We start from the raw sequence: 26,031 nt of genomic DNA on the forward strand, positions 1-26,031 counted from the left end.
AAGAGTTCATATCTTTATTTATTTCTTCTTCACGTATAGTGCTGCATGTTCACAAAAAAACGACAAGCATTCCCTCACACGGCGGACGAATATAAAAAAAAGGCGGAGCCAATATCCAGGAGTTTGTTTGTTTGTAGCATCAAGGCACTATTGTAATGTATAAACCGCATGACCTACACATCGAGATGATTGGATGATGAAAACTGTCGACACCACACACATCTGCAGCGTGGAAAGAGATCAACGAGTCTTTAAATATGTGTGTGTGTGTGTGTGTGTGTGTGTATTTAAAAAGAAAGATAGATTTGAGGTTTTAGCTAAGAAAACGGTGTGCTCATGAAACTGTTCTTTCTGGTTTTTAGCTTTAATACTGACAGCATAGTGAAAAGTGGTTATAACCCGTGCACTGGTTACCAAACAGCACGGGCAGTGTGTGTGTGTGTGTGTGTGTGTGTATGTGTGTGTTAAGAGTTTAACCATGGGTGTTGCAGACACTCTGCTGCAGTAGCTCGTTTCTCCGGTATAAATTCCAGCATGGTGAGGAGGAAGTCGCTGAACTGAGCTGCCTGCTCCAGAGGCCACTCATATTTCTCCAGCAGCACCTCGAACAAACCCCAAGGCTTCAGGTTACTGATGTGCCGCAACTCACCTGCGACGAAAAAGGGCAACCATAAAGAAACGGCAACACCGAACATACACACACACACACACACACACACACACACACACACACACACACACAACGTGATGAGGAAAAGAGCAGGAGTATACAGTTATTTTTTACAGTATGGTAACATTTCTCATCTGGTTCACGTGACCACCAAAATACACAAAATCATGCGTGACTTATGAAAATGCTCTGCAAATTCGGAGGAGTTGATTGCTGGATAAATTAGTGGCTTCAGCAAATCAGGCCTCCCCGATTTTCCCCCAGAGAGTTTCCATGTCACGTGTCCACATCTGCATGGTCACGTCCTGAGCTGCCGTTATTGACCAAGAAAGTGAAACGTTGGCATGCTACATATCAAAATGTGCACTTTATCGTGAAAATTTAACGCTTGTCACATTTTTGCACCGATAAGCATTACTTTTTTCCTAAGGAGAAATGCAAGTTCTAGTTTCTGTGTGAACTGATAACTAAATTGAAAGAATCAGAAAAAAAAAAATCTGAGCTCGTAGAAAGATCCTGAATATATATATATATATATTAGAGGATATTCAATTGCTAGAACTATGGATCAAAAATCCATACCGATAGTTTTTCCTGCTTCCGGTCCGCTAACGTTACAATAGCGGCCTCTAGTGGTGAATTACTGACTTTACAGGCTGTTTTTTGTACACGTGAGACTGCACATTATTTATAAATTATACAATTCTTTACTAATAATATATTCGTATTTATTAACTTTAGCACATTTTCCTGATTCAGTACTGTGTTTTTATCGGCTAATTAATCGGTTATCGGCGAGTATGATCCGACCTCACCATCACTAACATCCACTATCGGTCAACCTTTTTAATATAAAGTAATAGCTTTTTCTTAATAAACTCAAACTGAGATGATGATGACGCACTATAATAGAGTGAGAAACGACGAGAAGTCTCAGAGAAGGGTATGATTTATGGCTGACCGTACAGACGATGGGTCGAGTTACAGACACGCTCAACCTCAGGCAAGAAGGCAAACCGTTCTTAAGAACTTGGGTTAGAAACCAGATCTTCGAGTCCGCATTCTTTAATGCTTTCATAAGCGGACGTGATCAGAGCTTCTCTAATCAGGGATCTTCCCTGCACTTGTATTCGAGCTAATAATATCTAGAGAAACTGTAATCCCAGCTGTTACCTTGTTTTATGGCTTGATTTTAATGTGTGTGTAAATCTTATAAAAATACGGTATGCGCCGTCTTTCCTGCTGCTATAAATGTATTGGATTAATAATTAGTACAAAATTATTATATCCATGTTCACAACAGATACTATACAGGCTTAACAAAAATACACTCTAGGAATATTTACTGCTATAGAGCTCAAAGCCTCCAGGCCTCCTCACCTCACCTACATCAGTACCTGACATGAACACCCTGACCTACTAATGCCTACTAATGACAATTGAGCGACTGAGGATGTGTGAACAGTCTTACCAGTTACCAGTCTTACCTCTGCGGTTAAAGTACTCCCGTGAATATCTGCCTGAGAGAGCAAAATGGGTCGGGATGGAACCCAAGAGCTCAATGACGTGAGCTAAGTGATCTACGAACCAAACAGACGATCCATTAGTACCGATCGGAAACGATAAAAGATGGGGTTTGAACACAAAGAGGGGAGAAAAAGAGCTCACCTTCATCCCGAGTGTAGTCTTCCCCTGAATGCGGCTCAAACAGATAGTCTCCTGTGGCCAACTCGAACGCCTGCAGAGCACATCAGCATTAAACCCAGAATTTATATCCAGAATGCCATTTTAATAACATGCACACAAGACTTATGCACAACCCAGCCATTAGGGGGGCACAAGCCAGTGTACTCTTAGTGCCGGTCCCAAGCCCGGGTAAATGGGGAGGGTTGCGTTAGGAAGGGCATCCAGCGTAAAACATGTGCCAAATCAAATATGCGGATCACAAATGAGAATTTCATACCGGATCGGTCGAGGCCCGGGTTAACAACGACCGCCACAGGTATCGTTAGCCGACAGGGTACCGGTGGAAATTGGGCTACTGTTGGCCGAAGGAGGAGAAGGAGAGGAGAAAGATGTCTACAGAGACGGCAGGAAAAGGAGCAGTGTAGGAGAGTAGAGGTTCGGGTTGGTACTTTAAATGTTGGTACTATGATGGGTAAAGGGAGAGAGGTAGCTGATATGATGGAGAGGAGAAAGGTAGATATGCTGTGTGTTCAGGAGACCAAGTGGAAAGGGAGTAAGGCCAGGAACATTGGAGGTGGGTTTAAACTGTTTTATCATGGTGTGGATGGAAAGAGAAATGGTGTAGGGGTGATTCTGAAGGAAGCGTACAGTAAGAGTGTAGTGGAGGTGAAGAGAGTTTCTGATAGGGTGATGATCGTGAAGGTGGAAGTTTAAGGGATGATGATAAATGTCATCAGTGCCTATGCTCCACAAGTTGGCTGTGAGATGGAGGAGAAAGAAAGATTCTGGAGTGAATTAGATGAAGTGGTAGATGGTGTACCTAGGAAAGAACGATTGGTGATTGGGGCAGACTTTAATGGGCATGTAGGTGAAGGGAACAGAGGTGATGAGGAGGTGATGGGTAGGTATGGTTTTAAGGAGAGGAATGTGGAAGGGCAGAGGGTGGTAGATTTTGCTAAAAGGATGGAAATGGCAGTGGTGAACACGTATTTTAAGAAGAAGGAGGATCATAGGGTGACGTATAGGAGTGGAGGAAGGTGCACACAGGTGGATTATCTTCTGTGTAGGAGATGCAACCTGAAGGGGATTGGAGACTGTAAGGTGTTGGCTGGGGACAGTGTAGCTAGACAGCATCGGATGGTGGTCTGTAGGATGGTTTTGGAGGCGAAGAAGAAGAGGAGGAAAGTAAGGTTTGAAAGAAGAATAAGATGGTGGAAACTGAAGGAGGAAGAGTGTAGTGTGAGGTTCAGGGAAGAGGTCAGACAGGGGCTCGGTGGTGGTGAAGAGGTGCCGGATGATTGGGCAACTACTGCAGGAGTGATGAGGGGGCAGCTAGAAAAGTACTTGGTGTGACATCTGGAAATAGAAAGCAAGACAAGGAGACGTGGTGGTGGAATGAGGAAGTGCAGTAGCGCATTAGGGGAAAGAGGTTGGCAAAACAGAAGTGGGATCGACAGAGTGATGAGAAGAGTAGGCAGGAGTACAAGGAGATGCGGCAGCAGGTTAAAAGGGATGTGGCGAAAGCCAAGGAAAAGGCATATGAGGAACTGTATAAGAGGTTGGACACTAAGGAAGGAGAAAAGGATTTATACCGATTGGCCAAGCAGAGGGACCGAGCTGGGAAGGATGTACTGCAAGTTAGAGCAATAAAGGATGGAGAGGGAAATGTGTTGACTAGTGAGGAGAGTGTGTTGAGAAGATGGAGGGAGTATTTTGAGCAGCTGATGAATGAGGAAAATCAGAGAGAGAGAAGGTTGGAGGATGTGGAGTTGGGGAAGCAGGATGTAGATAGGATTAGTAAGGAGGAAGTGAGAGCAGCTATTAAGAGGATGAAGAATGGAAAGTCGGTTGGACCAGATGACATACCGGTAGAAGCGTGGAGATGTTTAGGAGAGATGGCAGTGGAGTTTTTAACCAGATTGTTTAACAGGATTCTGGAAGGGGAGAGGATGCCTGAGGAATAGAGAAGGATTGTGCTGGTACCGATCTTTAAGCATAAGGGAGATGTGCAGACCTGCAGTAACTACAGGGGAATTAAGTTGATCAGTCACACCATGAAGTTATGGGAAAGAGTAGTGGAAGCCAGGTTGAGAGAAGAGGTGACCATCTGTGAGCAACAGTATGGTTTCATGCCGAGGAAGAGCACCACAGATGCCTTCTTTGCTTTAAGGATGTTGATGGAGAAGTATAGAGAAGGACAGAAGGAGCTGCATTGTGTATTTGTGGATTTAGAAAAAGCGTACGACAGGGTGCCGAGAGAGGAGTTGTGGTATTGTATGAGGAAGTCAGGTGTGTCAGAGAAGTATGTGAGGGTGGTGCAGGACATGTATGAGGACAGTGTGACGGCAGTAAAGTGTGCAGTAGGTACGACAGACTGGTTCAGGGTGAAGGTTGGACTGCATCAAGGATCGGCCCTGAGCCCTTTCCTGTTTGCAGTGGTGATGGACAGGTTGACGGACGAGGTCAGACAGGAGTCTCCCTGGACTATGATGTTTGCAGATGATATTGTGATTTGTGGTGAGAGTAGAGAGCAGGTTGAGAAGAGCCTGGAGAGGTGGAGATATGCGCTGGAGAGAAGGGGAATGAAACTCAGTAGGAGTAAGACAGAGTACATGTGTGTGAATGAGAGGGAGGGCAGTGGAGGGGTGCAGTTGCAGGGAGAAGAGGTGGAGAAGGTGGAGGAGTTCAGGTACCTGGGGTCAACAGTGCAAAGTAATGGAGAGTGTGTTAGGGAAGTAAAGAAAAGAGTGCAGGCAGGGTGGAGTGGGTGGAGAAGAGTGACAGGAGTGATTTGTGATAGAAGAGTATCTGTGAGAATGAAAGGGAAAGTTTATAGGACTGTGGTGAGACCTGCGATGTTGTATGGATTAGAGACAGTGGCATTGAGTAAAAGACAGGAGGTGGAGCTGGAGGTAGCAGATGTTGAGGTTTTCGTTGGGAGTGACGAGGATGGACAAGATTAGAAATGAGTTTATTAGAGGGACAGCACATGTAGGATGTTTTGGTGACAAGGTGAGGGAGGCGAGATTGAGATGGTTTGGACATGTGCAGAGAAGGGACATGAATTATATTGGTAGAAAAATGCTGAAGATGGAGCCACCAGGTAGGAGGAAAAGAGGAAGGCCAAGGAGGAGGTTCATGGATGTGGTGAGGGAAGACATGCAGGTAGTTGGTGTAAAAGAGGCAGATATAGAGGACAGGGTGGTATGGAGACGGATGATCCGCTGTGGCGACCCCTAATGGGAGCAGCCGAAAGAAGAAGAAGACAAGACTTATGCACAGTATATGAACCGTCAACATGTTCTTCACTAGGTGGAGATTTCTTCCTTGTGATCCAGTTCATCCCAGAGCAGTTCAACAGGATTCAGGTGCAGTGACTGTGCAGGACGTTCCATGATAGATATCACTCCAGAAGACTGCTCTGTAAATAACTCCTACAGAGTTTGGACGTAGATGGAATTGCATGTTATATGATCAAGTATGGATTTATAGCCTTGTTGGTTCAGGATTCGTTTTCACTTTTCTGGAATAAGTCTCCAAAAGAACCCCAAACCAGTAATCTTCCACCTCCATGTGCGAGTGTGTGGGTGAGAGAGTCTGCTCACATCTTCTCTTCTGTACTCCGTCTTACACAAGTTCTTCCGTTAGAGACAAAAAAATGTCCCGTTTGGACTCTACAGAACTTTCTTCCACTTGTTCAAGTCAAGTTTATTTCTATAGCACTTTTTACAACAGACATTGTCCCAAAGCTCAAACATTCACTGTCTGATTCTGGGGTGTTTTTGCCTTTTACTGAGTTTGTTGTATAGAAAACCAGCAACAAGGATGTGTCTCAAAAACCATAAAAGACTCATTATTAGCACTTTTCACATTTTCTCTCAATGGGATACAAAAAAATTAAATCTCACCATACACGCGGTGCTCCAGATGTCCGCTGGAGGACCGTACTCTGCCCCGATCAGCACCTCCACCGCTCGGTACTGACGCGTCTGAATGTCCTCGGTAAAGTGCTTGTGCTGAGAGGAAAAGGAGAACAGCAGAGGTGATGTGTTATTTTGTGTGGTGATTGATCTCGTGCTAGTTTGGAAATAAATGTAGATTTATGTTAACTAGCAAAGCATGTACAGCACACTGGGAAGCCAATTATTCACATTAATATTTGATTCACAGCATTTTATTGTTTGGTGCCATGCAAAGTGTGCACAAGGTGTTCTGATTTTAGGTTTGGGTTTTTTGTTAATGAAGGAAATTACCAAACAGGTCACCAAATAAAAATGTTGTACTTAATTCACAATATTAATCCAGTAAATATTAAATGATCAATGTTCCAATGTTGTGGCAACAAAGATTCGAGACTGGTTTTGTAACAAGCCTACAGGGGGCAGCACAAGGCTGCACGCACAGTCACAGGGAGCACCAATCTTCTTAAGTCGATGTGCCAAAAGACATCGTCTTATATACATCAGGATCCGTAAAACTGGTGCTATTCTGATTACGTGCGAACCCTGTCACATCCTCTCACGTGAGCGCTGAAACAAGATCTCACTTGCGCACCCACCCTGCTCGCCAATTATTGGCTCTGTTACGAATTCAAACGTGTTTCTATTGTTTTACAGAGGCATAAATATGAGGTAACACACAGGCCAAATTAATCAAAATGGGTAAAACTACTTCACATAATATGGACCAAAAAAAAATGCATTGATAATTGAGAAGAGTGCCAATAATGATAATGATCCGTTTTGGAGGACATTGATGTGCATAATGTGTGAGATATAGAGAGCCATTGGGAAGCTTCTGACTGTGATGAACACTCAGGTCAGGTTCTGAATGATCAGGTATGTGAACACTTACCACCCAGCAGGCGTTTCCCAGGTCTGCGATTTTGATGGAGATTTTATCTGCGTTTTGGGGTTCCAGTGGGTTCACCAGGAAATCTGCAGCACTAAAGTCTGCAAGCACAAACACCATGTTTTTAACGATTTGACGAGAAGTCATTTATAGTAAAAATGAAAAAGGAGGGAATTATTGTAACGCTTTCTTTTCAGAATCTACGAGCAAAAGTTTGTTTACACCTGACTATTGGCATGTGCTTCTTTTTGAACATTACGTTCCACATTTTGAGAAGATGTTCCACTAGATTTTGTGGAGATACATGCTCATTCAGCACATCTGGGTTCAGATCTCTACAACACGAGATATTCCAATAGCATATCTTCATGGAGTTTGCTTTGTGCACCGGTAGAACGGGTTTGTGGCTCTTCGTTCAAGTGAAGGGAAAAGTTTCATGCTACAGCATCCAAAGAAGATATACAGTAGGAGAAGAAGCACATATGGCTCTGAACAGTCAGGTGTCCCAATACCTTTGCCCCTGGATTGTAAAGTAAATAGATAAAGACTGACTGTTTGGGGAGGACGCAGATCTCTGGCTGTCCCTCTCTGTAGAGTATCCAGACAGTGTAGACAGTGCAGACTCGGAGGTAGCGGACAGTATGGAGCTTGACGTGCCAGACAGAGCAGATCCGGGACTGGAGAAACGCAGAGGGCCGTAGCCGTTATATCCGTCCTCGCAGCAGGACGATCCTGACTCGGGACTGCCCTTTGTGCCCGGTGCGTGATACCCGTTAACGTTCACTGCCATCAGACAGAAAGCATTAGTGAAAACTTTGAGAGCCCTCTAGAGGCGAATCACTGACACTACGTGCTGTTTGTGTTTGTCGGTAAAATCATTCGACCTCTAATTGTTAACATTAACTAATTATTTGTCAGATTCACCCACCAATCATGTGCATAAGTAAACGTTTTGATTTCAATAGCAATGAATATGAATGAATATATTGCCAGTTGAGTGCATTTCTTACTCTGTGTGTGTGCTTCCGTCTCGTCCCCGTTTTCACCGAGCTTCCAGAGCGTCCGAGCGTTTCCGTGGAGGTCCGGTGCGCCAAATCTGTCCAAATCCTCCATCCTGTGCAGATCGTGCAGCCTCTCGTCCAGCAACCGCTGCTGCCTTTTGGCCTTCCGCTTCAACTTCTTCTTCTTGTTTTTCGACAACTTGCCCATCTGCATGCACACACACACACACACACACCCACAAACAGAAGGACGCCTCAGTTTGAAATTCAGACACATGATTCAAACCACGTCAAATCATCAAAGCAATTATCAGGTCCAGCTACAGAGGAGTGCCAAGACTCAAACTAACTCGAAAGGATCGAACTGTGGTGTGTTAGCTTTTCAAACCGCTTCATGATGTGTGATGTCACACATCAAAACAAGCCGTGGTGTTATTTAAACAAACAAAAAAATAATAATAAACAAAAGATTTATTATATTCCCAAAAATGTGTGCTGCTTAATTATAATACACATTATATAAAGAGAAAATAAAAATGCATACCAAAATCATACATGCATTTATTTAACCTAGTCTTATAATAATAATAATAATAATAATAATAATAATAATAAAACCATTCAGTTACATGGTGGTTACACTTCGGGAAGTCTGGATGTTTTTTCGAGGCAGATATTTAACTAAGACGTTTACATTTTCTACTGTAAATCTAAAGAAGCCATCACCGAGCACTGATGACTTTTCAGCTGATGGGAAACATCTGGTGTGAATTAACCTTCTCAGACAAAACTACACCATACGGACAAAAGTTTGTTGACACCTGACCATAAGATTAGTATATTATATAAATCTTCTTGGAAGATGATGTAGGTGAGGAGCCCTGGAATGCAGTCAGCGTTCACAATCGTTCACGTTCAATAGCTCTACAGAAAGAGATCTGAAAGCATGGAAAGCATCTTCATGGAGTTTGCTGAAGCAGGTTTGGGTCTCCAAAGTATCCAAGTAAAGTGAAAATTTCATCCAAAGACTGTTTACGATTGCGTGTCGATTTTGTGTGTTTGGGGAAGAATCACAGACGGCTGTTTAAAAAAAAAAAAAAAAAGTCTTTGATTCGAGTCTTTGATGAAGGAGCTCTAAGTTTACATTGACGCAGCAAGAACAGTGCAGGACACATGACACCGACACACCATTTCCTGTCAAGCCTCGGTCCTCCTGACCTGCTGAACCAAGGGTCGGACACACACAGTGTGTGCATGTCACTGCTGCAAGGTCCTGATTTAGACAGGCATTATGGGAATGCTGGTTAGGCAAAGGGCCGGGGTAGTTTTGGGTGTCCGAGTTCAAGCGAAGGGAAAATTTGATGCTACTGCATCCAATGACGTCATATACAACTGTGTGCCTTCAGCTTTGAGAGAACGGTTTAAATCAGAGAGAAGTCAGGTGTCCCAATACTTTTGTGTACTACTGTACAGTAGTAATGTAACTCACACCAGATCTTGTATGGTTTCATTTTTATCCAGAAAGAAAAATTAAACCCTCATGTCTGGTGTGGATTAGTCTGAAGTGAATACTGAACCACTACTGTGATCATAAGTTAGTAAATGTTAGTACACAATATGGACAAAAGTTTGCACACACATGACCATAAGATTTCCCCCCCCACACACACATTTAGTCTCCATTGTCTCCTATAATAACCTGCGCTCGTCTGAGAGGATGTTCCTCTGGATGTTCTAGTATGCTTGTAGAGCTTTTTGCTCATTCAACCAGTTTCAGTGACCATTTAAACACGTCATTGTTTTTCCATCAATCCAGTGTTTCATCAATCTTCTTTTAGAACATGTTCCTCACGCCAGATTCTCTCGTTTCTAGTCGATCCGTGAGAACGCAGGGTAAAGGGATGGATTCAAAACTTGACTTTTCCAGCCATGTGAGCTTCCGTGCCAAAATGTTGGCACGAAGTTGGAAGCACGTGGTTGTATGGAATGCCTTTGGATGAGGAGTCATGAAATTTTGCCTTCATTGAACTAGGAGACCCAAAACTGTTCCAGCATGGCAAAGCCCCTGTGCACAAAAACAGCTCCATGAAGATCTGCTTTACGAAGTTTGGAAGACGTGGGATGAATTTCTCATGCTGACTGCAGCCCAGGCCTCCTCACCTCACCTACATGAGTTTACTAACTGTCTGAATGAGCTTCCCAAAAGAGTGGAGGTTATTATAAGGGAAAATGGGGACTAAATGTGGAATTCAAAAAGCACAGGTGTCCACTAGGGATGTGCGTCTCTGTAACTGAGGCCAATGCGATTCTCATCCCGATGAAGCAGCTACCGATGCGATCGACCCCAAATACAATGCAGCGCGATCCGATTTAATTCGATTCAACAGAAAAAACATGATGCTCTGCAATTCAATACAATTCGTTCAATTTTATTTCTACGGTTCAGACAGGCAGCAATTTATTTAAATGCCTTCTGACTTCTAACGCGTGGCCCCTTCACAAAACACGCCTTTGTAGTGCAAAAAAATAAATAATAATTTAAAATAAAACCAGACGTTGTTGTGTCTGCAGGAAGACACAGCTCTACCTCTGCCATGTTAATCTGTATTCTACGCGACTCTCAGGACGCGCCTCGGCCCCCAGTGTTGTCGCGTCATATTCGCGTAGCAGCTGAGAACGCGCTCGAGAAACAGTTTAGAGAAGAGAAAAATCGATCGAATACTGGTACCAAATTATTGGTCACTTTTGAAATAGAAACAGTAGAGCGCGTCTGCTAAGAATTAAATAGAAATCGTTTTTATTCCGATTAAAATATGTTAAAAACAACACACTTTTTTTTTTTTTTAAATCGATGCATTGTTAGCTTTCATGCCGATTCACCGAGGCGAATTGCTGAATCCTACCATCCGTAGTGTCCACCAACATTTGCCCATATAGAGTAGTTTCTCATTCCCAGGGTCTTGGATGCTGTTTGATATGTTTTTTTTTAAAGGATGTAGATGATTTGTGAATGATTTGTCCCAACACTAGACATATTTAGTAGTAAAGACGACACCCAGCCCATTAACATCAGTGACTCTTGATGTGTAGGCGTGCAGGTATTCCAATGCAGTAAGTCTACTGTGAGCTGTGCAGCAACCGGGGAGGTTAGAGACAGGGACAGGCAGGCTACAGCAAACTCAAGTGACTGCACCAGGGGAGAAACGCAACACCTACAGGACCACCTCATAAAAGCAGGCACCGCTCTTAACGTACCTGTTTGTCCCTTGGAGCCGTGCTAACTGCCGTCAGAAGAAGGAGGGATAGGAAGGAAGGGACAAAAAAACCACAATGATGGAGGGAGGAGAAGGGAGAGAGAGAGAAAAAGGGAGGAAAAAAAATCAAATAAATATAGAAAGAAAAAGAACAACAGGACACAGTTAGAAAGCAAACCGAGACAGATAGGAAAATGAAAAATGATTGGAATATTCACCAAGGACACAGCAGTAAGCAGAAAGACAACGATCCAACATGCACATAAAAAAATAATAAAATCACATGGTAATCTTATTTATAAATGCATTCATAAGTTATAGTACCGAACTTAATTACAAAAAAAAGCCGGTACTGAACCGTAAAAATGTGCTGAAAGAAATACATATGAATATATTAATCAATAAATATGATATCATTAATAAATTATATATAATAAATATAAATCGCTCTCCGTACAGCGTGCAGTCTCGCATGTAAAAAATAAACAGCATGTGGTGTCAGTGATTTGCCTCTAGAGGCCGCTATTGTAATAAAAGCAGATCGGAAGCCGGAAAAACTATTAGTATGGCGTTCCTGCAATCAAATATCTGTGTGATGATTAATCGCTTGGCCTCTAGTAAAAACTTTTGTGCCAATGTTCAAGAAAATAATAAAAACGAAAGAAAAACCACTTCCGAATGAGAACTGACTTGATTGCATTAAACAATTATAGGAACACTTTACCCTCAAACACATGAGATAGTATAGAGCTGCTACAGCGGTCAGACCTCAACCTTTGGGATGAACCTTTGATGCTGACTGCACCCCAGGCCTCCTCACCTCACCTACATCAATATCTGACTTTGCTTGCTACAGCTGAATGAGCACAAATCTCCACAAAATCTAGAGGAACATCTTCCCAGAAAAGTGAAGCGTATTATAAGATGGCATGTCCAAAAAGAAGTATACATCGATCTCATGGTGTCCACATACTTATGGTGTCCATATACTTGAGTTCAGGGTCAATACTTTGAAAATCGAAAATCAATATTGAGCAATTTCAATGGTTTTGATTAACTGTTAAACTATTTTTAATGGAAACCATTGGAACAATTTCCATTAAGAATTTTTTTTTCCTTGCATGTAAAGAAAATACTGTATTTCTTCAGGGTAAAGAATTTGATCAAACTGATTAACGCACCATTTAGCAAGTGACCAAAAAAAACGAATCATGAGAAAGAGTTTAAAGACGTGTTAAACTGCGATTATTTCTCAAGGACTGGCTGAACATTAACAAGTGGAGTTCAAAAACACTAAATAGTAGAGATGAGAGAAAATAAAGAAATGAAATGAAAAGTAGTCAGTCAGTCCCACACACTCTAGTAGTTACCTAATTACCCATAACTTGTGATCAATTATGTGAGTCGAGTCATTCGATGGAAGCGAAAGTCAATATCTGCATCTTCACTCACGGTAACAGAAGGTTATTTACTTCTATTAAAGATCCTTTCAGAAATGTAATCGCAGCTCTGAATCATTAATAACAGAACAATCTTTTGTAAACAACCGGGTTCGGCTACGCTCGTGTTTACACTCGATTAAACGAACTCCGTTTTAATTGGGTTGGAAGGAATTATTTATAGGCTGCGGTGCACGGAAATGCTTTTACTGAAAGCCATGGAAGTCGAGTAACCATGGAAACAGGCGGATAATTGTTAGGTTAGTGGGCATTTTAAAAAGAACGACAAAAGGCGTACAATTATAATGACGATAAGCTTTTGATTTAAACATATACAAAGCCTCTATTGTGTAAAAAAAAAATAAAAAAATAAACACACCTGGTGATTAGCCTTGCGGCAGGATAACAGCTAACAATGAAAAAACATCAGTCTTGATGGATTATTTTCCCATATTTGGACAGAAGACTGATAATGCACTAAATATTGGCACCCTTGGTAAATATGAGTTGTAAAAAAAAATTTTAATATATATATTTCTTTTTATATATAAAATCACTTGCATCACAACATATAGAAGTTTGTGGACACCTGACCATCATTTTGAACATCCAATTTCACATTTAGTCCCCATTTGCTGTTATAATAAGCTCCACTCTTCTGGTAAGATGTTCCTCTAGATTTTGTGAAGATTTGTGTTCATTCAGCATCAAGAGTGTTAGTAGAGTCAGGAATAGATGTAGGTGAGAAGGTGAGAAAGCCTGGGGTGAAATCGGCATGAACAATTCATCCCAAAAAGGTGTTCAAATGGGTTGGAGCTCTTTACCAGATCTTCCACTCCAACCCATGTGAAGCATATTTTCATGGAGCTAACCTTGTGTCATACTGGAACACATTGTGAAGGGCCTACCTACACACTGTGTGTCATATGTAAATACATTGAATAGAGAGTTCTTCATGAAATGCAGTGTTTTACCAGAGGAGCCGGAGGGAGGCGGATCTCCGGCTTTCTGCCACAGCGTAGCCTCTGCAGCTAGGCGTCTCACGTACACGTCTGTCACGTCGAGTAGAATGTTCTCCGGCTTGATGTCTGTGTGGATGATCTTACACTTGGTGTGCAGGTAATCCAGACCCTGTAGAACCTTTGGCAAAGACAGCAGTTTTGAGTGATATTTACAAAATCTATTCCAAATTACAATACGGGCAAAAGTTTGTGGACAACTGACCATAAGATTAGTATGCGTTTTTTTTTGTGTTTTTTTTAACACTGAATTCCACATGTAGTCTGGGAACGTGTTCCACTAGGGTTTTTTTGTGGAGATTTGTGCTCATTCAGCCACAATAGAGAAGGTCTACGGTGCAGTCAATGTTCCAATCCTTTCCAAAGGTGTTCAAACTCTATTATGCTTGTTTGAAAAAGAGTACATGGAGCCCATGCTCAAGGCAGAGCTATTAACGCTATCACACTATCCACTTCTGAAGCGTGTGCAACCCTGGGCATGGTCATCAGCACACATTTCTGCAACCCTGGACTTCCTTACAAACAGACTGCAGTCTGTCCGACTGAACACGGTCACCTCCTCCAGTCTCACTATCAGCACTGGGATGTGTATTGTTCCCTCTTCTATACTCCCTTTTCACCCATGACTGCGTACCTGAATTAAACAGCATCGTTAAGTTCGCAGATGACACCACGGTGGTGGTCCTGATCAGAGGTAACAATAAGACATCTTACAGAGAGAAGATCCAGCACCTAGTACCATGGTGTGTTACCCTGGAACTCAACACCAAGAAGACGAAAGAGATCATTGTGGATTATAAACCACATCTCCAGTATCTCACCTGGTCTCTGAACTCATCTAGCCTGATCAGATAGGCAACACAGCGCCTGTTTTTTTCTGAGCAGACTTAAAAAGTCCAGTCTGTGCTACAGGATACAGGAGAACTTTTACTGCTGCACTGCTTCGGACCGTAAAGCCCTTCAGGGGGGGGGGGTGAAACCTGCCCAACGAAACATTGGCACTCAGCTGCCCAAACTGGAGGACATTCACAGTAAACGCTGTCTGCAAAGGGCAAGGGGCATCATCAAAGATTACTGGGGTTCCTCAGGGATGTGTATTGGGCCCTTTTCTATACTCCCTATAGGGACATCATCAAAGATCCCTCTCACCCCAATCATGGACTATTCACCCTTCTCCCATCAGGCAGACGCTACAGGTGCCTCAGAGCCGCACAAACAGACTGTAGAATAGCTTTTTTCCTGTAGCTGTTACAAAATACACTACTGTATGGTCACTTTCTGGGTTTTTTCTGCACTGCTCATCCTGGTTCTGTACATGTACATGTCCCAATACTTTTGGGCACAGTGTAATTTAGGCTTGTGAGCAGAAAGATGGATTTAAAATAGCCATAACAGCAATACTTGGACTCTATCAGCGATTTCTGAAGCCATCATTAATGATCTCCATAGTAACTGAACTGATACCGTGTGCTGATGGAATGCGGCTGGGGTTCGAACGTGACTGTTTTCTACACAAACGTTGAAAGCAATAGCGTACCTGACGGAGGATGCTCTTCACACACACCAGAGGCATGCCCATGTAGTTGGACTTGATGATCCATTTAAGCAGCTGGTGCCCAAGCACCTCCAGCACCATGCACACATCTTATTCAGAGAGTCAAGGTTATTACTGTCCTGCAGCACATGTGTAATGGAGGTTAAAGTTTATTATTAGACTAATAGGGTTTTTTTTTTTTAAATGCTCTACAGAGATATTTTTTTGCACTTGCACCAGGATACGGACACCGTTGATACCGGAGATCTTGAAATCGTCAATGAGCTGAACGATCATTTCTCGTTTGGGGTCTGTAGGGTCACTGTCTCGAACCTGTTCAACATACAATCAAGCAGCATCATCATCATCATTCCAATTTTTTTGTATGCAAGTACATTTATATTATAGAAGCTATAACCAGTCGTTCCCTCCAGAACAACAAATGCCTCGATCCTGCAGCCTCTCTCCATGTAAATAAAAAAAAAAAACCTTCAGGTCCATTCTCTGAAACTGGAGACTCCTTCCACATATGCTAAACAAACATTTCATTACCGTGAATGTGTTGAACTTAAGAATAAATAAATAAATAAATAAATAAATAAATAAATAAATAAATAAATAATTTAGTTTTTTGTTTTGTTTTATTGGTCAACTAGGGTTGCAAAATTTCAGGAATTTTCAAGACAGAATATTTGGGAATTAATAGGAATGAACTGGGAATTTACAAAAACAGCAGGTTGACAGGGAGCTTGAATGTAGTTGAAAATAAAATCTTGCAGGAAAATCTTACAACAAGCTAATTTAGTGGGATTTCAGTTGTATTTCTACCCTGCACATTCTGTAAGCACAAGCAGCCTACGTGCACTGTGCATTCCTCTATAACAAACATCATATCCTAAATCCTGCACACAAAATAATGTCCAGAAAATGTCAATTTTGGCAAAAGTTCATGTAAATTACACAAATATTACATAAAACTTCCTTCAATCAAAGTCAAAAATGGCATTTTATTTTATCTGCATCAGTTTATGACCAAACAAAATGTTTATGTTCTTATTCTCATAAATTCCCATAAATTACAACTTGGAAAATTCCCAACATTCCCCAGATGTAGTTCCAAAGGAAAGTTTCCAGAGATTTACCAAACCTTTGCAACCCTAGTTGTTACTATAGAATACTTGATGACAAAAACAGAAGTAGATACATTATATAGTTTGCAAGTGGAAATGTGCGTGTGTGTGTGTGTGTGTGTGTGTGTGTGTGTGTGTGTGTGTGTGTGTGTGTGTGTGTGTGTGTGTAAAAATGTTTCTGCAGTTGATGTGGAGGCAAGGCAGAAAACTAGCAAGACACAATTTTCTACTTCCTGTACACCTTGAGTGACAGATGCCTCATCCAATCAGAAGCCTGCATTTCATTCGCAATTCCTTTTACCTGCCTATATTTACCTACCTGTTTTTAATGTCTGAATTGTTTTGTTTTCTGACTTGTTATTTATACGCATTTTTTACACACAAAAAAAAAAAAAAAAAAACATTTCTTACACATTTCAGTAGTTTAATCTCATCCAGGGCAGTTTCTGTGTAATGTGGAGCGCTCTTAACCACCTTCAGGGCCACAAATCGCTTCCTCCTAAACACACAAATAACCAAAAAAAATACAGACTTCAAACAGATGCGCAGAGTCAAAGCGTAAAATCAGTCGGAGGGCATCTATTGTATCAATCAGACTAATAGATCAAACAATTCAGGTACAGAAATATAAACTTTTGATCAGAAGCTGACATGCATACAACCTGCCTAATAATCCGACGATGCTTTGTTGACGCTTACACGCAACACAAGGAAGGGGTTTTTTTGTACATTATTTTGTGTGCAGGACTGAAGAAATGGTGTGTGTTATGTGATGAAGAAATGCACAGTGCATGTAGGGGGCGTGGCCTCAGTAACCCTGCAGTAAGTGTGCATGCGAGTGATGGATGTGCAGGTAGAAATTGCATTCAATCTGGATGTTTTTTTATTTATTTTTTTTCCAAATTTTGCACCGTGTGTCCATGTCTCTGTGTTGCCTGAGCTTCATAATCTCTGTGGTTACTCACTGAAGATCCCAGCACAGCCAGACGGTCGAGAAGTGCCCCCATCCGAGCTTCCTGACGACGTGGTACCTGCCGTTAAACAGGTCTCCGATCTTCACTGGGTAATAACCTCCTAAAGAACAGACAAATAACTATAAACAATGAGAAGACGAATGAGAACGTTGCTACAGTAATCGCTATCGTACTGCTGCAGTATAATAGAAAGAAAAACAACCCTGGATTCATTTCTCTGGCTGGTGAGGGGAACGAACGTCGCTTCACAGTGTGCCTGGTCATGTTCAATTCCGTGCATGGTAGAGTTATAAATAGAGACTTACATCTCGTCTTCGTCTGTAATGTTACACATGACAGTGTTTGTGTAGGGTCTCCATGAGACGCTTTGATGTTTTACTCATCTGTCCGTGTCTGACACACGCATTTCAAACTTGGATCTAACACGAAGCAGCGTTGAATAAAATAAACGTTCCTCAGCGTATTTGAGGATCCAAACACTAATATTGGCACCATTGGGAAACATGAGAAGAAGAGCTCTTTATTGTTTAACCGATTGAAAATCCTATTTTTCTTTATTGTTGCGGAGATGTTTCTTCACCTTGTCTGGAGTCTATCTGTGAAAAAGTTTTTTTGTTTCGTTTGATGTGACAGGATTTGGAAAGGCACACACCTCTCTATAGAGCAAAAAAACCAGGCCATGAGGTCAAAGGAAGTGCCTTTGAAGAGCTCAGAGACAGGATTGGTGCAGGACACAGATCTGAAGAGGGAAAGGCTCCTAAAACATTTCTTCTTGACTGAAGATTTCCAAAAGTACAGTGGCCTCCATAATAAAAACTGAGCAATCAGGGGAGAGCCTTAGTAAGAACCCGATGGTCACATTGTCTGGTGGAGATCACTGCATTAATGGTTGTTCTTCTAGAACTTTCTCCCAGAAGGAGCTCCAAATACTTACTAAATCTCCTAGTTAAATGTCCCTTTGACACAGGAAGTCATGGCTGAACAATTTCCTGTCCCTAATCCTCCAATCAATGGGAATATACTTTACATACATACATATTAATCATTTGAATCCATTATGGTTCCGATAACTGTTCCCCCCCCCAGGTTCTGCAGCTTGTTTCACTCATAATTAACAAAGGGTGCCAATATTAAAGGAGGAGACGGCAGTGCGATCCAGAACAATTCAGGTTTCCAAACACAAACAGAAACAAGTGCTATGAATAAAAATAAAAAAAGATAACTCTTGTGTACCTTTGCAGTAATCTGCAGGATTCTCCTGCTCTTCATCATCTGACCCCAGGAGTTCTGCTGGAGGCGGGGTAAAATCGGGCAGGGGCGGACTGAGGGCCTGAGGCGGAGTTCTCAGATTGAGTGGGGCGATCTGAGTGGGAGGAGTTGTGTAGAAAGCAGAAGGTAGGCCCACTGAAGGAGGTATTGATGAGCTAGGTGTTTCTGAGGAGGAGAGTATGTAAGGAGAAGGAAGCGCTGTAACGGGGACCGAGATGGGGGCTGAGGAGTGGACTGGAGCTATGGGGTGAAGATCTGGAGCTACAAGGTGAAGGTCTGGAGCTATGCCTTGAAGGTCTGGAGCTACGGCTTGGAGATCTGGAGTCACGGGCTGAAGGTCTGGAGGACTTTGTGAGAGATTGAGAGTAGGAGAAGGTGGTGTGTCTGGGGGAGTGGTGGCTCTGTGAATGGTAAGGATGTGGCACACTTCATCTGAGGACTGGATCTGAGGCCTGTGAATGCCATTAGGAAATAAATTAAGGAATGTTGTTATATAAAACCTGGATCTCACCCTAGTTAACACGCCAGACTGTATACTGGTTCTGTCAGTAGCAAATATTTCATTTACAGCTTTGATCCTGCTTCTTGTTGACCCCTCATGGAATAAAAGCGACAAACTACACTATTTGGACAAAAGTATATTGGAAGCACACAATTTTATGGAATATCTTTAAATCTGCGAGCATGGAATTCCTTCACATGTCATTTGTTTTCTTTTTTTTTTAAGACAAATGTAAATTTGTATTGCTGAAATTGCACACAAGATTATCTGTGAAAACTAAACCCATTTAATTGCCACATGACATCAAAATGTAAATACAAATATATCAATAAACAAAAAACAACAACAACAAAAAAAATTCAAATTATTAAAAAAATGTTTTATGTTTTAGTTTGAAAAGATCCCAAACTTTGGAAACTTTCTGAGGCCTGAATCTTCTCCTCGACCCTCCCTGTTTTCTCCTCGTTCCTTCCATTTTTCATTCTGCAGCCTCTCCTGTGTTACCCGAGTGCTCCAGAGTTTATTATGGTCTAAATAAAGCATCAACACATAATCTGCCTCTATGCATATTTGTATTTGAAATACTCAAGGAATTGTTTCAGCCATAGTTTGGCGTGAAAGATCTTCTGCTATAGAGCTCTGATCTCAACCCTACTGAACACTCTCAGGATGACATTGACTGCACCCCCAGGCCTCCTCACCTCACCTACATCAGTACCTGACTTTACTGACACCTTTGCGGCTGAATGAGCACAAATTACACACACTCCAAAATCTAGTGAAACATCTTCCCAGAAGAGTGGAGGTTATTATAACACCAAATGGGGACTAAATGTCGAATGGGATTAAAAAAAGCATACAAATCTCATGCTCAGGTGTCCAAAAACTTTTCCTATATAGTGTAGATAAAAAAATATGTCATTTGTCCGTTAAGATGAAGGAAAATGCTGCTGTATAAAAATGAATCGGTCCGTGAACCATAAAAACACTCAGAAGCTTTTATTATAGCTTTTATTTACTTTTACAGCATTTGGCAGACTTCCTTATCTAGAGCGACGTTAATCTCAGTTATACAGCTGAGCAGTTGAGGGTTAAAGGAACTGCTCAGGGAAACAGCTGGCAATTAGTAATGCTGAGATTTGAACCCATGACCTGCCAAGAAGAAGTCGGTCTGATCCACTTAGCCACCACTTCTCTTACTCTTACTGTTCGTTTTGTTCTCAGTCGTCTGTGCTCTTTCCCTTTTATAGAGTTTTGCAGGCGTCACCACATACAAATCGGATGTCTTCAGAAGTTCACAGATGAACTAACAGGTAAGCAACTACAATGAACTCCAATAAAAGTTTATTTATAGAGCACATTCCACAACGGACATTGTCCCAAAGGAGTATAGAGGAAGTGGTAGCTTAGATGTTAAGGCATTGGACTTTGGATCAGAATATTATGAGTTAAAATAACAGCCCACCATGAAGTCCCACCATGAAGTCCCACCATGAAGTCCCACCATGAAGTCCCACCATGAAGTCCCACCATGCTGCTCCACCATGCTGCTTCACCATGCTGCTTCACCATGCTGCTTCACCATGAAGTCCCACCATGCTGCTCCACCATGAAGTCCCACCATGAAGCCCCACCATGAAGCCCCACCATGCTGCCCCACCATGAAGCCCACCATTAAGCCCCTCCATGAAGTCCCACCATGCTGCCAGACCATTAAGCCCCACCATGAAGTCCCACCATGAAGCCCCACCAGGAATTCCTACCATGAATTACCACCATTAAGCCACACCATGGAATCCCCACCATGAAGCCCCACCATGCTGCCCCAGTATGAAGCCCCACCATGCTGCCCCAACATGAAGCCCCACCATGAAGCCCCACCATGAAGCCCCACCATGAAGCCCCACCATGAAGCCCCACCATGAAGCCACTCCTGGGCCTCTCATTAAGCTCATATCTGCTCAGATGTATGAATGATACAACGGTAAGTCGCTCTGTATGAGGGCGTCTGCCAAATTCCATAAATGTACTGTAAATGTTGATATAGATTACAATATAAATTTTACCATCATAAATTAGTCCCTCTAAATGTATCACTAATGACCGAGTCAGAAATGAAGGTGGTGTGGGGGGGAAAAACCTTGGGATTCACCAGACTCAAATGGAACCCGTCCCCATTCTCATCACCGAATGTCCATTCAGTACAACTCCATCACATTACAGGTCCATATGAGCTGATTGAGACTTGAGCGCAGAAACGTTCATGGCGAATGTAAAAGAGATCAAATGTTTCGATATGATATAAAATAATGGTCATAAATCTACGCCTGACGCTCGTCCCATGTCTATGACGCCAAGACAGAAACCAATCTGACTTCGGAAACCTCTTGTTGTGTTCATGCCAAAGAAAAAAAAAAAAGAGAGCATGATGAGTGAAAGACGGGTGTCGTGTTGGATTTGGGATCTGATAAGGTAATATGCGGAGAACATTTCCAGGATGGAATTAACATGGAGCCGGAAAGAGGGAATAGAGGAGGAAAGGAATGGAAAAAAACTAAAAAAAGAAGGGAAGGGAAAAGAAAAGAGAAGGGGAATGGACAGGAATGGGATGGGATGGAATAAAGGAAATAGAAAGGAAAAGGGAAATAGAAGAGAAGGGGAGGGAATGGAAGGGAATTTGGAAAGGAAGGGAAAGGGAAAGGGAAGTAAAGACGTGCATCGGATACAAGCTGCCGTTTGTATCGCAATGCATAATGCTTCATATTTTCATCTGTAAAAACTTCTACTTTTATGATTTAGAAAGTGACCCATAATTTGTGCCCAATATTTGATTTGTCCTGAGAGTCACACAGAATACAGATTAACATGGCAGAGGTAGAGCTGCGTCTTCCTGCAGACACAACAGGAAAAGAGCGTCTGGTTTCATTTCATCTTCTTTCTTCGCACTATAAAGGTGTGTTTGTGAAAGGACCCTGCGTTAGAGGTCAGAAGGCGCTTCAGTAAATTGATAATTTGCTGAAAGGAAGGAATAAAAGCGAACTATTTGTGATCGAATGATCGAGTTGATCACTGCTTCATATGTGTCTTTAAAGTATCTTTGAATTACGAATCTGCAACGGTTCAGGAGATCCACATCCCTAATGAAAAGGGAAAAAGGAATAGAATGGGAGGGATGGGAAAAAGCAAAGGGGAATAGAAGGGAATGGATAAGGAAAGGGGAAATAAAATGAAAGGGAGGGCATGAGATCTCCACTGGCTGGAGATATTTTTAGCACACACTCATACACAGCAAAAAAAAAAAAACGGGACACGTCCTGCTATATGGGTGAAGCAGTGTGTGTGTGTGTGTGTGTGTGTGTGTGTGTGTGTGTTAGGATACTCACCCGAGTTCCACACTAGGAACAACCTCAGTCTCTGTGGTTGCTTTGCGGTGTTTCTTTTTCTTCTTAGGCTTCTTTGCTCGGTTCTTCTGCGGGATTGTGTTACCGCTAGACACTGCCATCACACACACACACACACACACACACACACACACACACACACACACACACACACACACACACAATCAGTATCTCTAGCTCACCACTATCCCACTATCCCACTCGGCTCCGTCCCAATTCGGCTTTCCATCTCTCGCCTAGTGCACTAGCTCTGACGTAAACGCGTAAGCTTTCCCTGCCTACGTAGGGCACTTATACAGGGTGCACCAAGTTATTTGAGACTAAACCCATGTAACGGCGAAACAACATACCAACAGCCCCGAAAAACGAATAAATAGACCGAATAAAAGCGCGTTAACCCCAGAACGCTGCTTTATACCCAGATTTTAGATTTACTAACGTTTTCATCGCGATCTTTTATGAAGTTTGTGGTGAACGGCTGCCGCGGACTTGGTGGCTAAGCGAATTAGCTTGCTAGCGGTGTCCGAATGAAGTATCCTGACTGAAAATATGCTGCTTCTTTTTTCTTTTTTTAAACTTTTTTCCCCCCCACACACAAAACGACACGTCGGTTTGGATTAAAACGGCACTGATATGACGTGAAAAATGTTAGTTTTTAGTTTTTAGTTTTTTATATATATTTTTAAACTCTCACCGTCAGTCGATATCATCGGGACAGCTGTCACCGCGCACGCGTTTGCCTTCGGCCCGGGTTTGCGCATGCGCAGTGGAGTAGGAGCGCTATAGAGGGAGGCAGGTGGGTCAGTGTGTGGCCGTTAATACACGTTTTATAACCGCACGAGGAATGACCAGCCACACACACACACACACACACACACACATACACACCCACCCCTTTCATCCCTCCATCCAGAAAGGGAGGAGGAAAAAAACGAGTGTAAGATTTTAACAGTGAGGTCAGACACCATTAGAAACACAGACTGTCCGAATGCAACCCCCATAGTAGGACATCATGTATGAGATGGTATCAAAAAAGTTTGGAGACTCGCTCTGTTTACAAGAAAGTACCTAATTTATTTACGTCTACACACACTCACCTTTAAAATAGTCTCTTTGCACAGCAATACAGCGCTCCCAGCGTTCCTGCCACTTTTTTCGAACGTGTCAAGCAACGGTGTCAAAACTCCGACCCTCCAGATCGATATCCATCATGGACGTCCGCAGGAGCCAAATCCAGCGGAAGTGATATCATGTGGATTTCTCTCCAACGATCATCATGCACGAGTTGGCCGAATGGCTTTACGTGGTTGAGCTCGTCGAAGGTCTTCCTGACCTCTTGTCGTCTTCCAGTCAAATTTTCCGTTCTTGATGCCGCTCGAAGGAAGGAAACCGGGGGAGAAGCTGGAGGAATAGAACGCAGGGAAGTCCTGTATTCCAAGAAAAGATATGAGAGATGATTCTACCCTCTGCACCACTTTATCCGAATCAACAAAAATACCGAATGAGCAAAATTTGTCGGTTTTTAATAATAATTTCCGTCATTCAATATGCCATAAATAGTACAATTCACAATAAATTAAGGTGAATTGAAGTTCCTTTAGGACCGATCGGTGCTTCATGATACCGTATATAACACAACACATGATCTGTTTGTGAGATATGAGCTGTACGGTAAGGTTAATATCGATCCTTCTGCTAGAGATAATGAATGCGGGCAGTGCAGCTGTGGCTACAGTGAAAGGAGACTCTCTGTATGAGATTCCTGTCTGTGATGCAGCGCTTCGTTATACTGCGTTTCTCTATAACATCGATGGTTTCTTAAGCCAGGCATCATATTTGGAGGTGGATTAATCCAAGTCGGACACCACTGAAGGGGTGAAATGCAGCGCCCTCCACTTTCACACGTGCATCCGTTTAGTGCAAAGACAAGACAGGGAGGCTATAAACAGTATTTAAATTTTGAGTGTGTGTGAGAGGGTGTCTGTTAGTGTCTCTCAGTCCCGTCCCTTTGTATCGAGGATCCTGAGAAGTCTTGTGCAAAGAACCTGTTACACAGTTTGGCCGTGAGGACCTCAATGCTTCGATACCGTTTTCCAGACAGATGTGAAGGTGTGAAATCGAGGGAAGGGAGGCCCTAATGATCTTCTCCGCTGTCCTCACTATCCGCTGTGGAGACTTGTGATCTTAGATGGTGCAAATCCCAAACCAGGTTCAGCTTCTCAGGATTCTCTCAACGGTCCTTCAGGAGAACGTGGTGAGGATGGGTAATTTGTTCAGCTTTCTCAGGCAGTAGAGATGCTGCTGGGTTTTCTCTGTCATGAGCTGGTCTGTAGGGACCATGTGAGCTTCACCACCAAGGAATTCTGTGTTTTTGATGATCTCCACAGACAAGCTGTTGATGTTTCTCCTGAAATCGACCTTTTGTTTAGTTTTTTTCTCTACGTTCAGAGTCCATTAACGTCTGGTAGAACAGGCAGTATTGCTGCCTCACAGCTTGTGCTAGGATCCTGAAACTGATCCTGAAGTTTCAATGTTTTTCTGGCTTTCGTTCAATATTGATATCATCCCAATACACTTATTGGGTTGATTTTTTTATTATTTTATTATTTTTCATCGTTATCTTTTATTACCTTTTGTTTATTTTTACATTTTCTTGTCTCTCCTGGTCTCTAAAAGCTACCAAACTAATTTCCTTGTATCACTTTACAATGAAGCCCCGGTTTTGCCAAGCTGCCACTCTTGGGCCCTTGAGCAAGGCCCTTAACCCTCTATGCTCCAGGGGACCCTTACGAGAAAAATAAATCAAGGACCGTGACGTCGGAGTGACGTGGGGCCGGCTTCCCGTGGGCTCACCACCTGCAGGAGGGACTGTAAGGGACCGGTGCTGAGAGGATTGGGGAGCAGTCGAAGGCGGGGGCCTTGACAGCCCGATCCCTGGACACGGAGAAGTGTCTGGGGAATCTGCTTAGACTGCTGCCCCCGCGACCCGAATTACGGATAAGCGGAAGAAGATGAAATGAAAAAAAACTTTACAATGAAAGTAAGTTTTAGTGCCATATGAAAAAAAAAATATCTAAGATTACGAGAATAAAATCGCAGCCCAACCAGAATACAGTCGTAGCATTTTGCGACCTTAGGGGGCGCTATTGCTGAAATGCAGCTTGAAATTGTTGACCGAATAAAGTTACACAAACAGCAGAAATGTAGACATCCGTGGCCATTGTTCTTTTAATTGTTTGCGCGAGAACGTGTCTGGCGCCGTGCACATTAACACGTTTGGAGAACAGTCTGTTGTCGTGCT

The 26,031-nt window shown here is 42.6% G+C and overlaps 2 protein-coding genes across 2 annotated transcripts in view; one reads left to right on the forward strand and one right to left on the reverse strand.

The window, feature by feature from the left end:
* On the reverse strand, positions 1-23,559 carry srpk3 (SRSF protein kinase 3). Its single transcript, XM_083554908.1, has 16 exons — positions 23,425-23,559; positions 22,713-22,824; positions 18,792-19,279; positions 17,550-17,658; positions 16,996-17,083; positions 15,700-15,787; positions 15,458-15,564; positions 13,876-14,041; positions 11,464-11,489; positions 8,218-8,416; positions 7,760-7,990; positions 7,211-7,308; positions 6,265-6,372; positions 2,339-2,408; positions 2,158-2,250; positions 1-649 (listed from the first exon to the last, which is right to left on the reverse strand). Exons 1-16 carry the CDS (start codon positions 23,489-23,491, stop codon positions 465-467), a joined length of 2,235 nt encoding a protein of 744 aa, XP_083411034.1. The 5' UTR covers positions 23,492-23,559; the 3' UTR covers positions 1-464.
* Positions 23,438-26,031, forward strand: part of LOC310733648 (plexin-B1-like) — a 10,188-nt gene continuing 7,594 nt past the window's right edge. Inside the window, exon 1 of the mRNA XM_083555071.1 lies at positions 23,438-23,526. The gene's annotated coding sequence lies outside the window, so the exon portion shown is untranslated. The remainder of the gene's footprint in view (positions 23,527-26,031) is intronic.

Source organism: Silurus aristotelis (genome assembly GCF_946808225.1).
Source record: "Silurus aristotelis genome assembly, chromosome: 11".
In the NCBI taxonomy this organism is placed as follows: Eukaryota; Metazoa; Chordata; class Actinopteri; order Siluriformes; family Siluridae; genus Silurus; species Silurus aristotelis.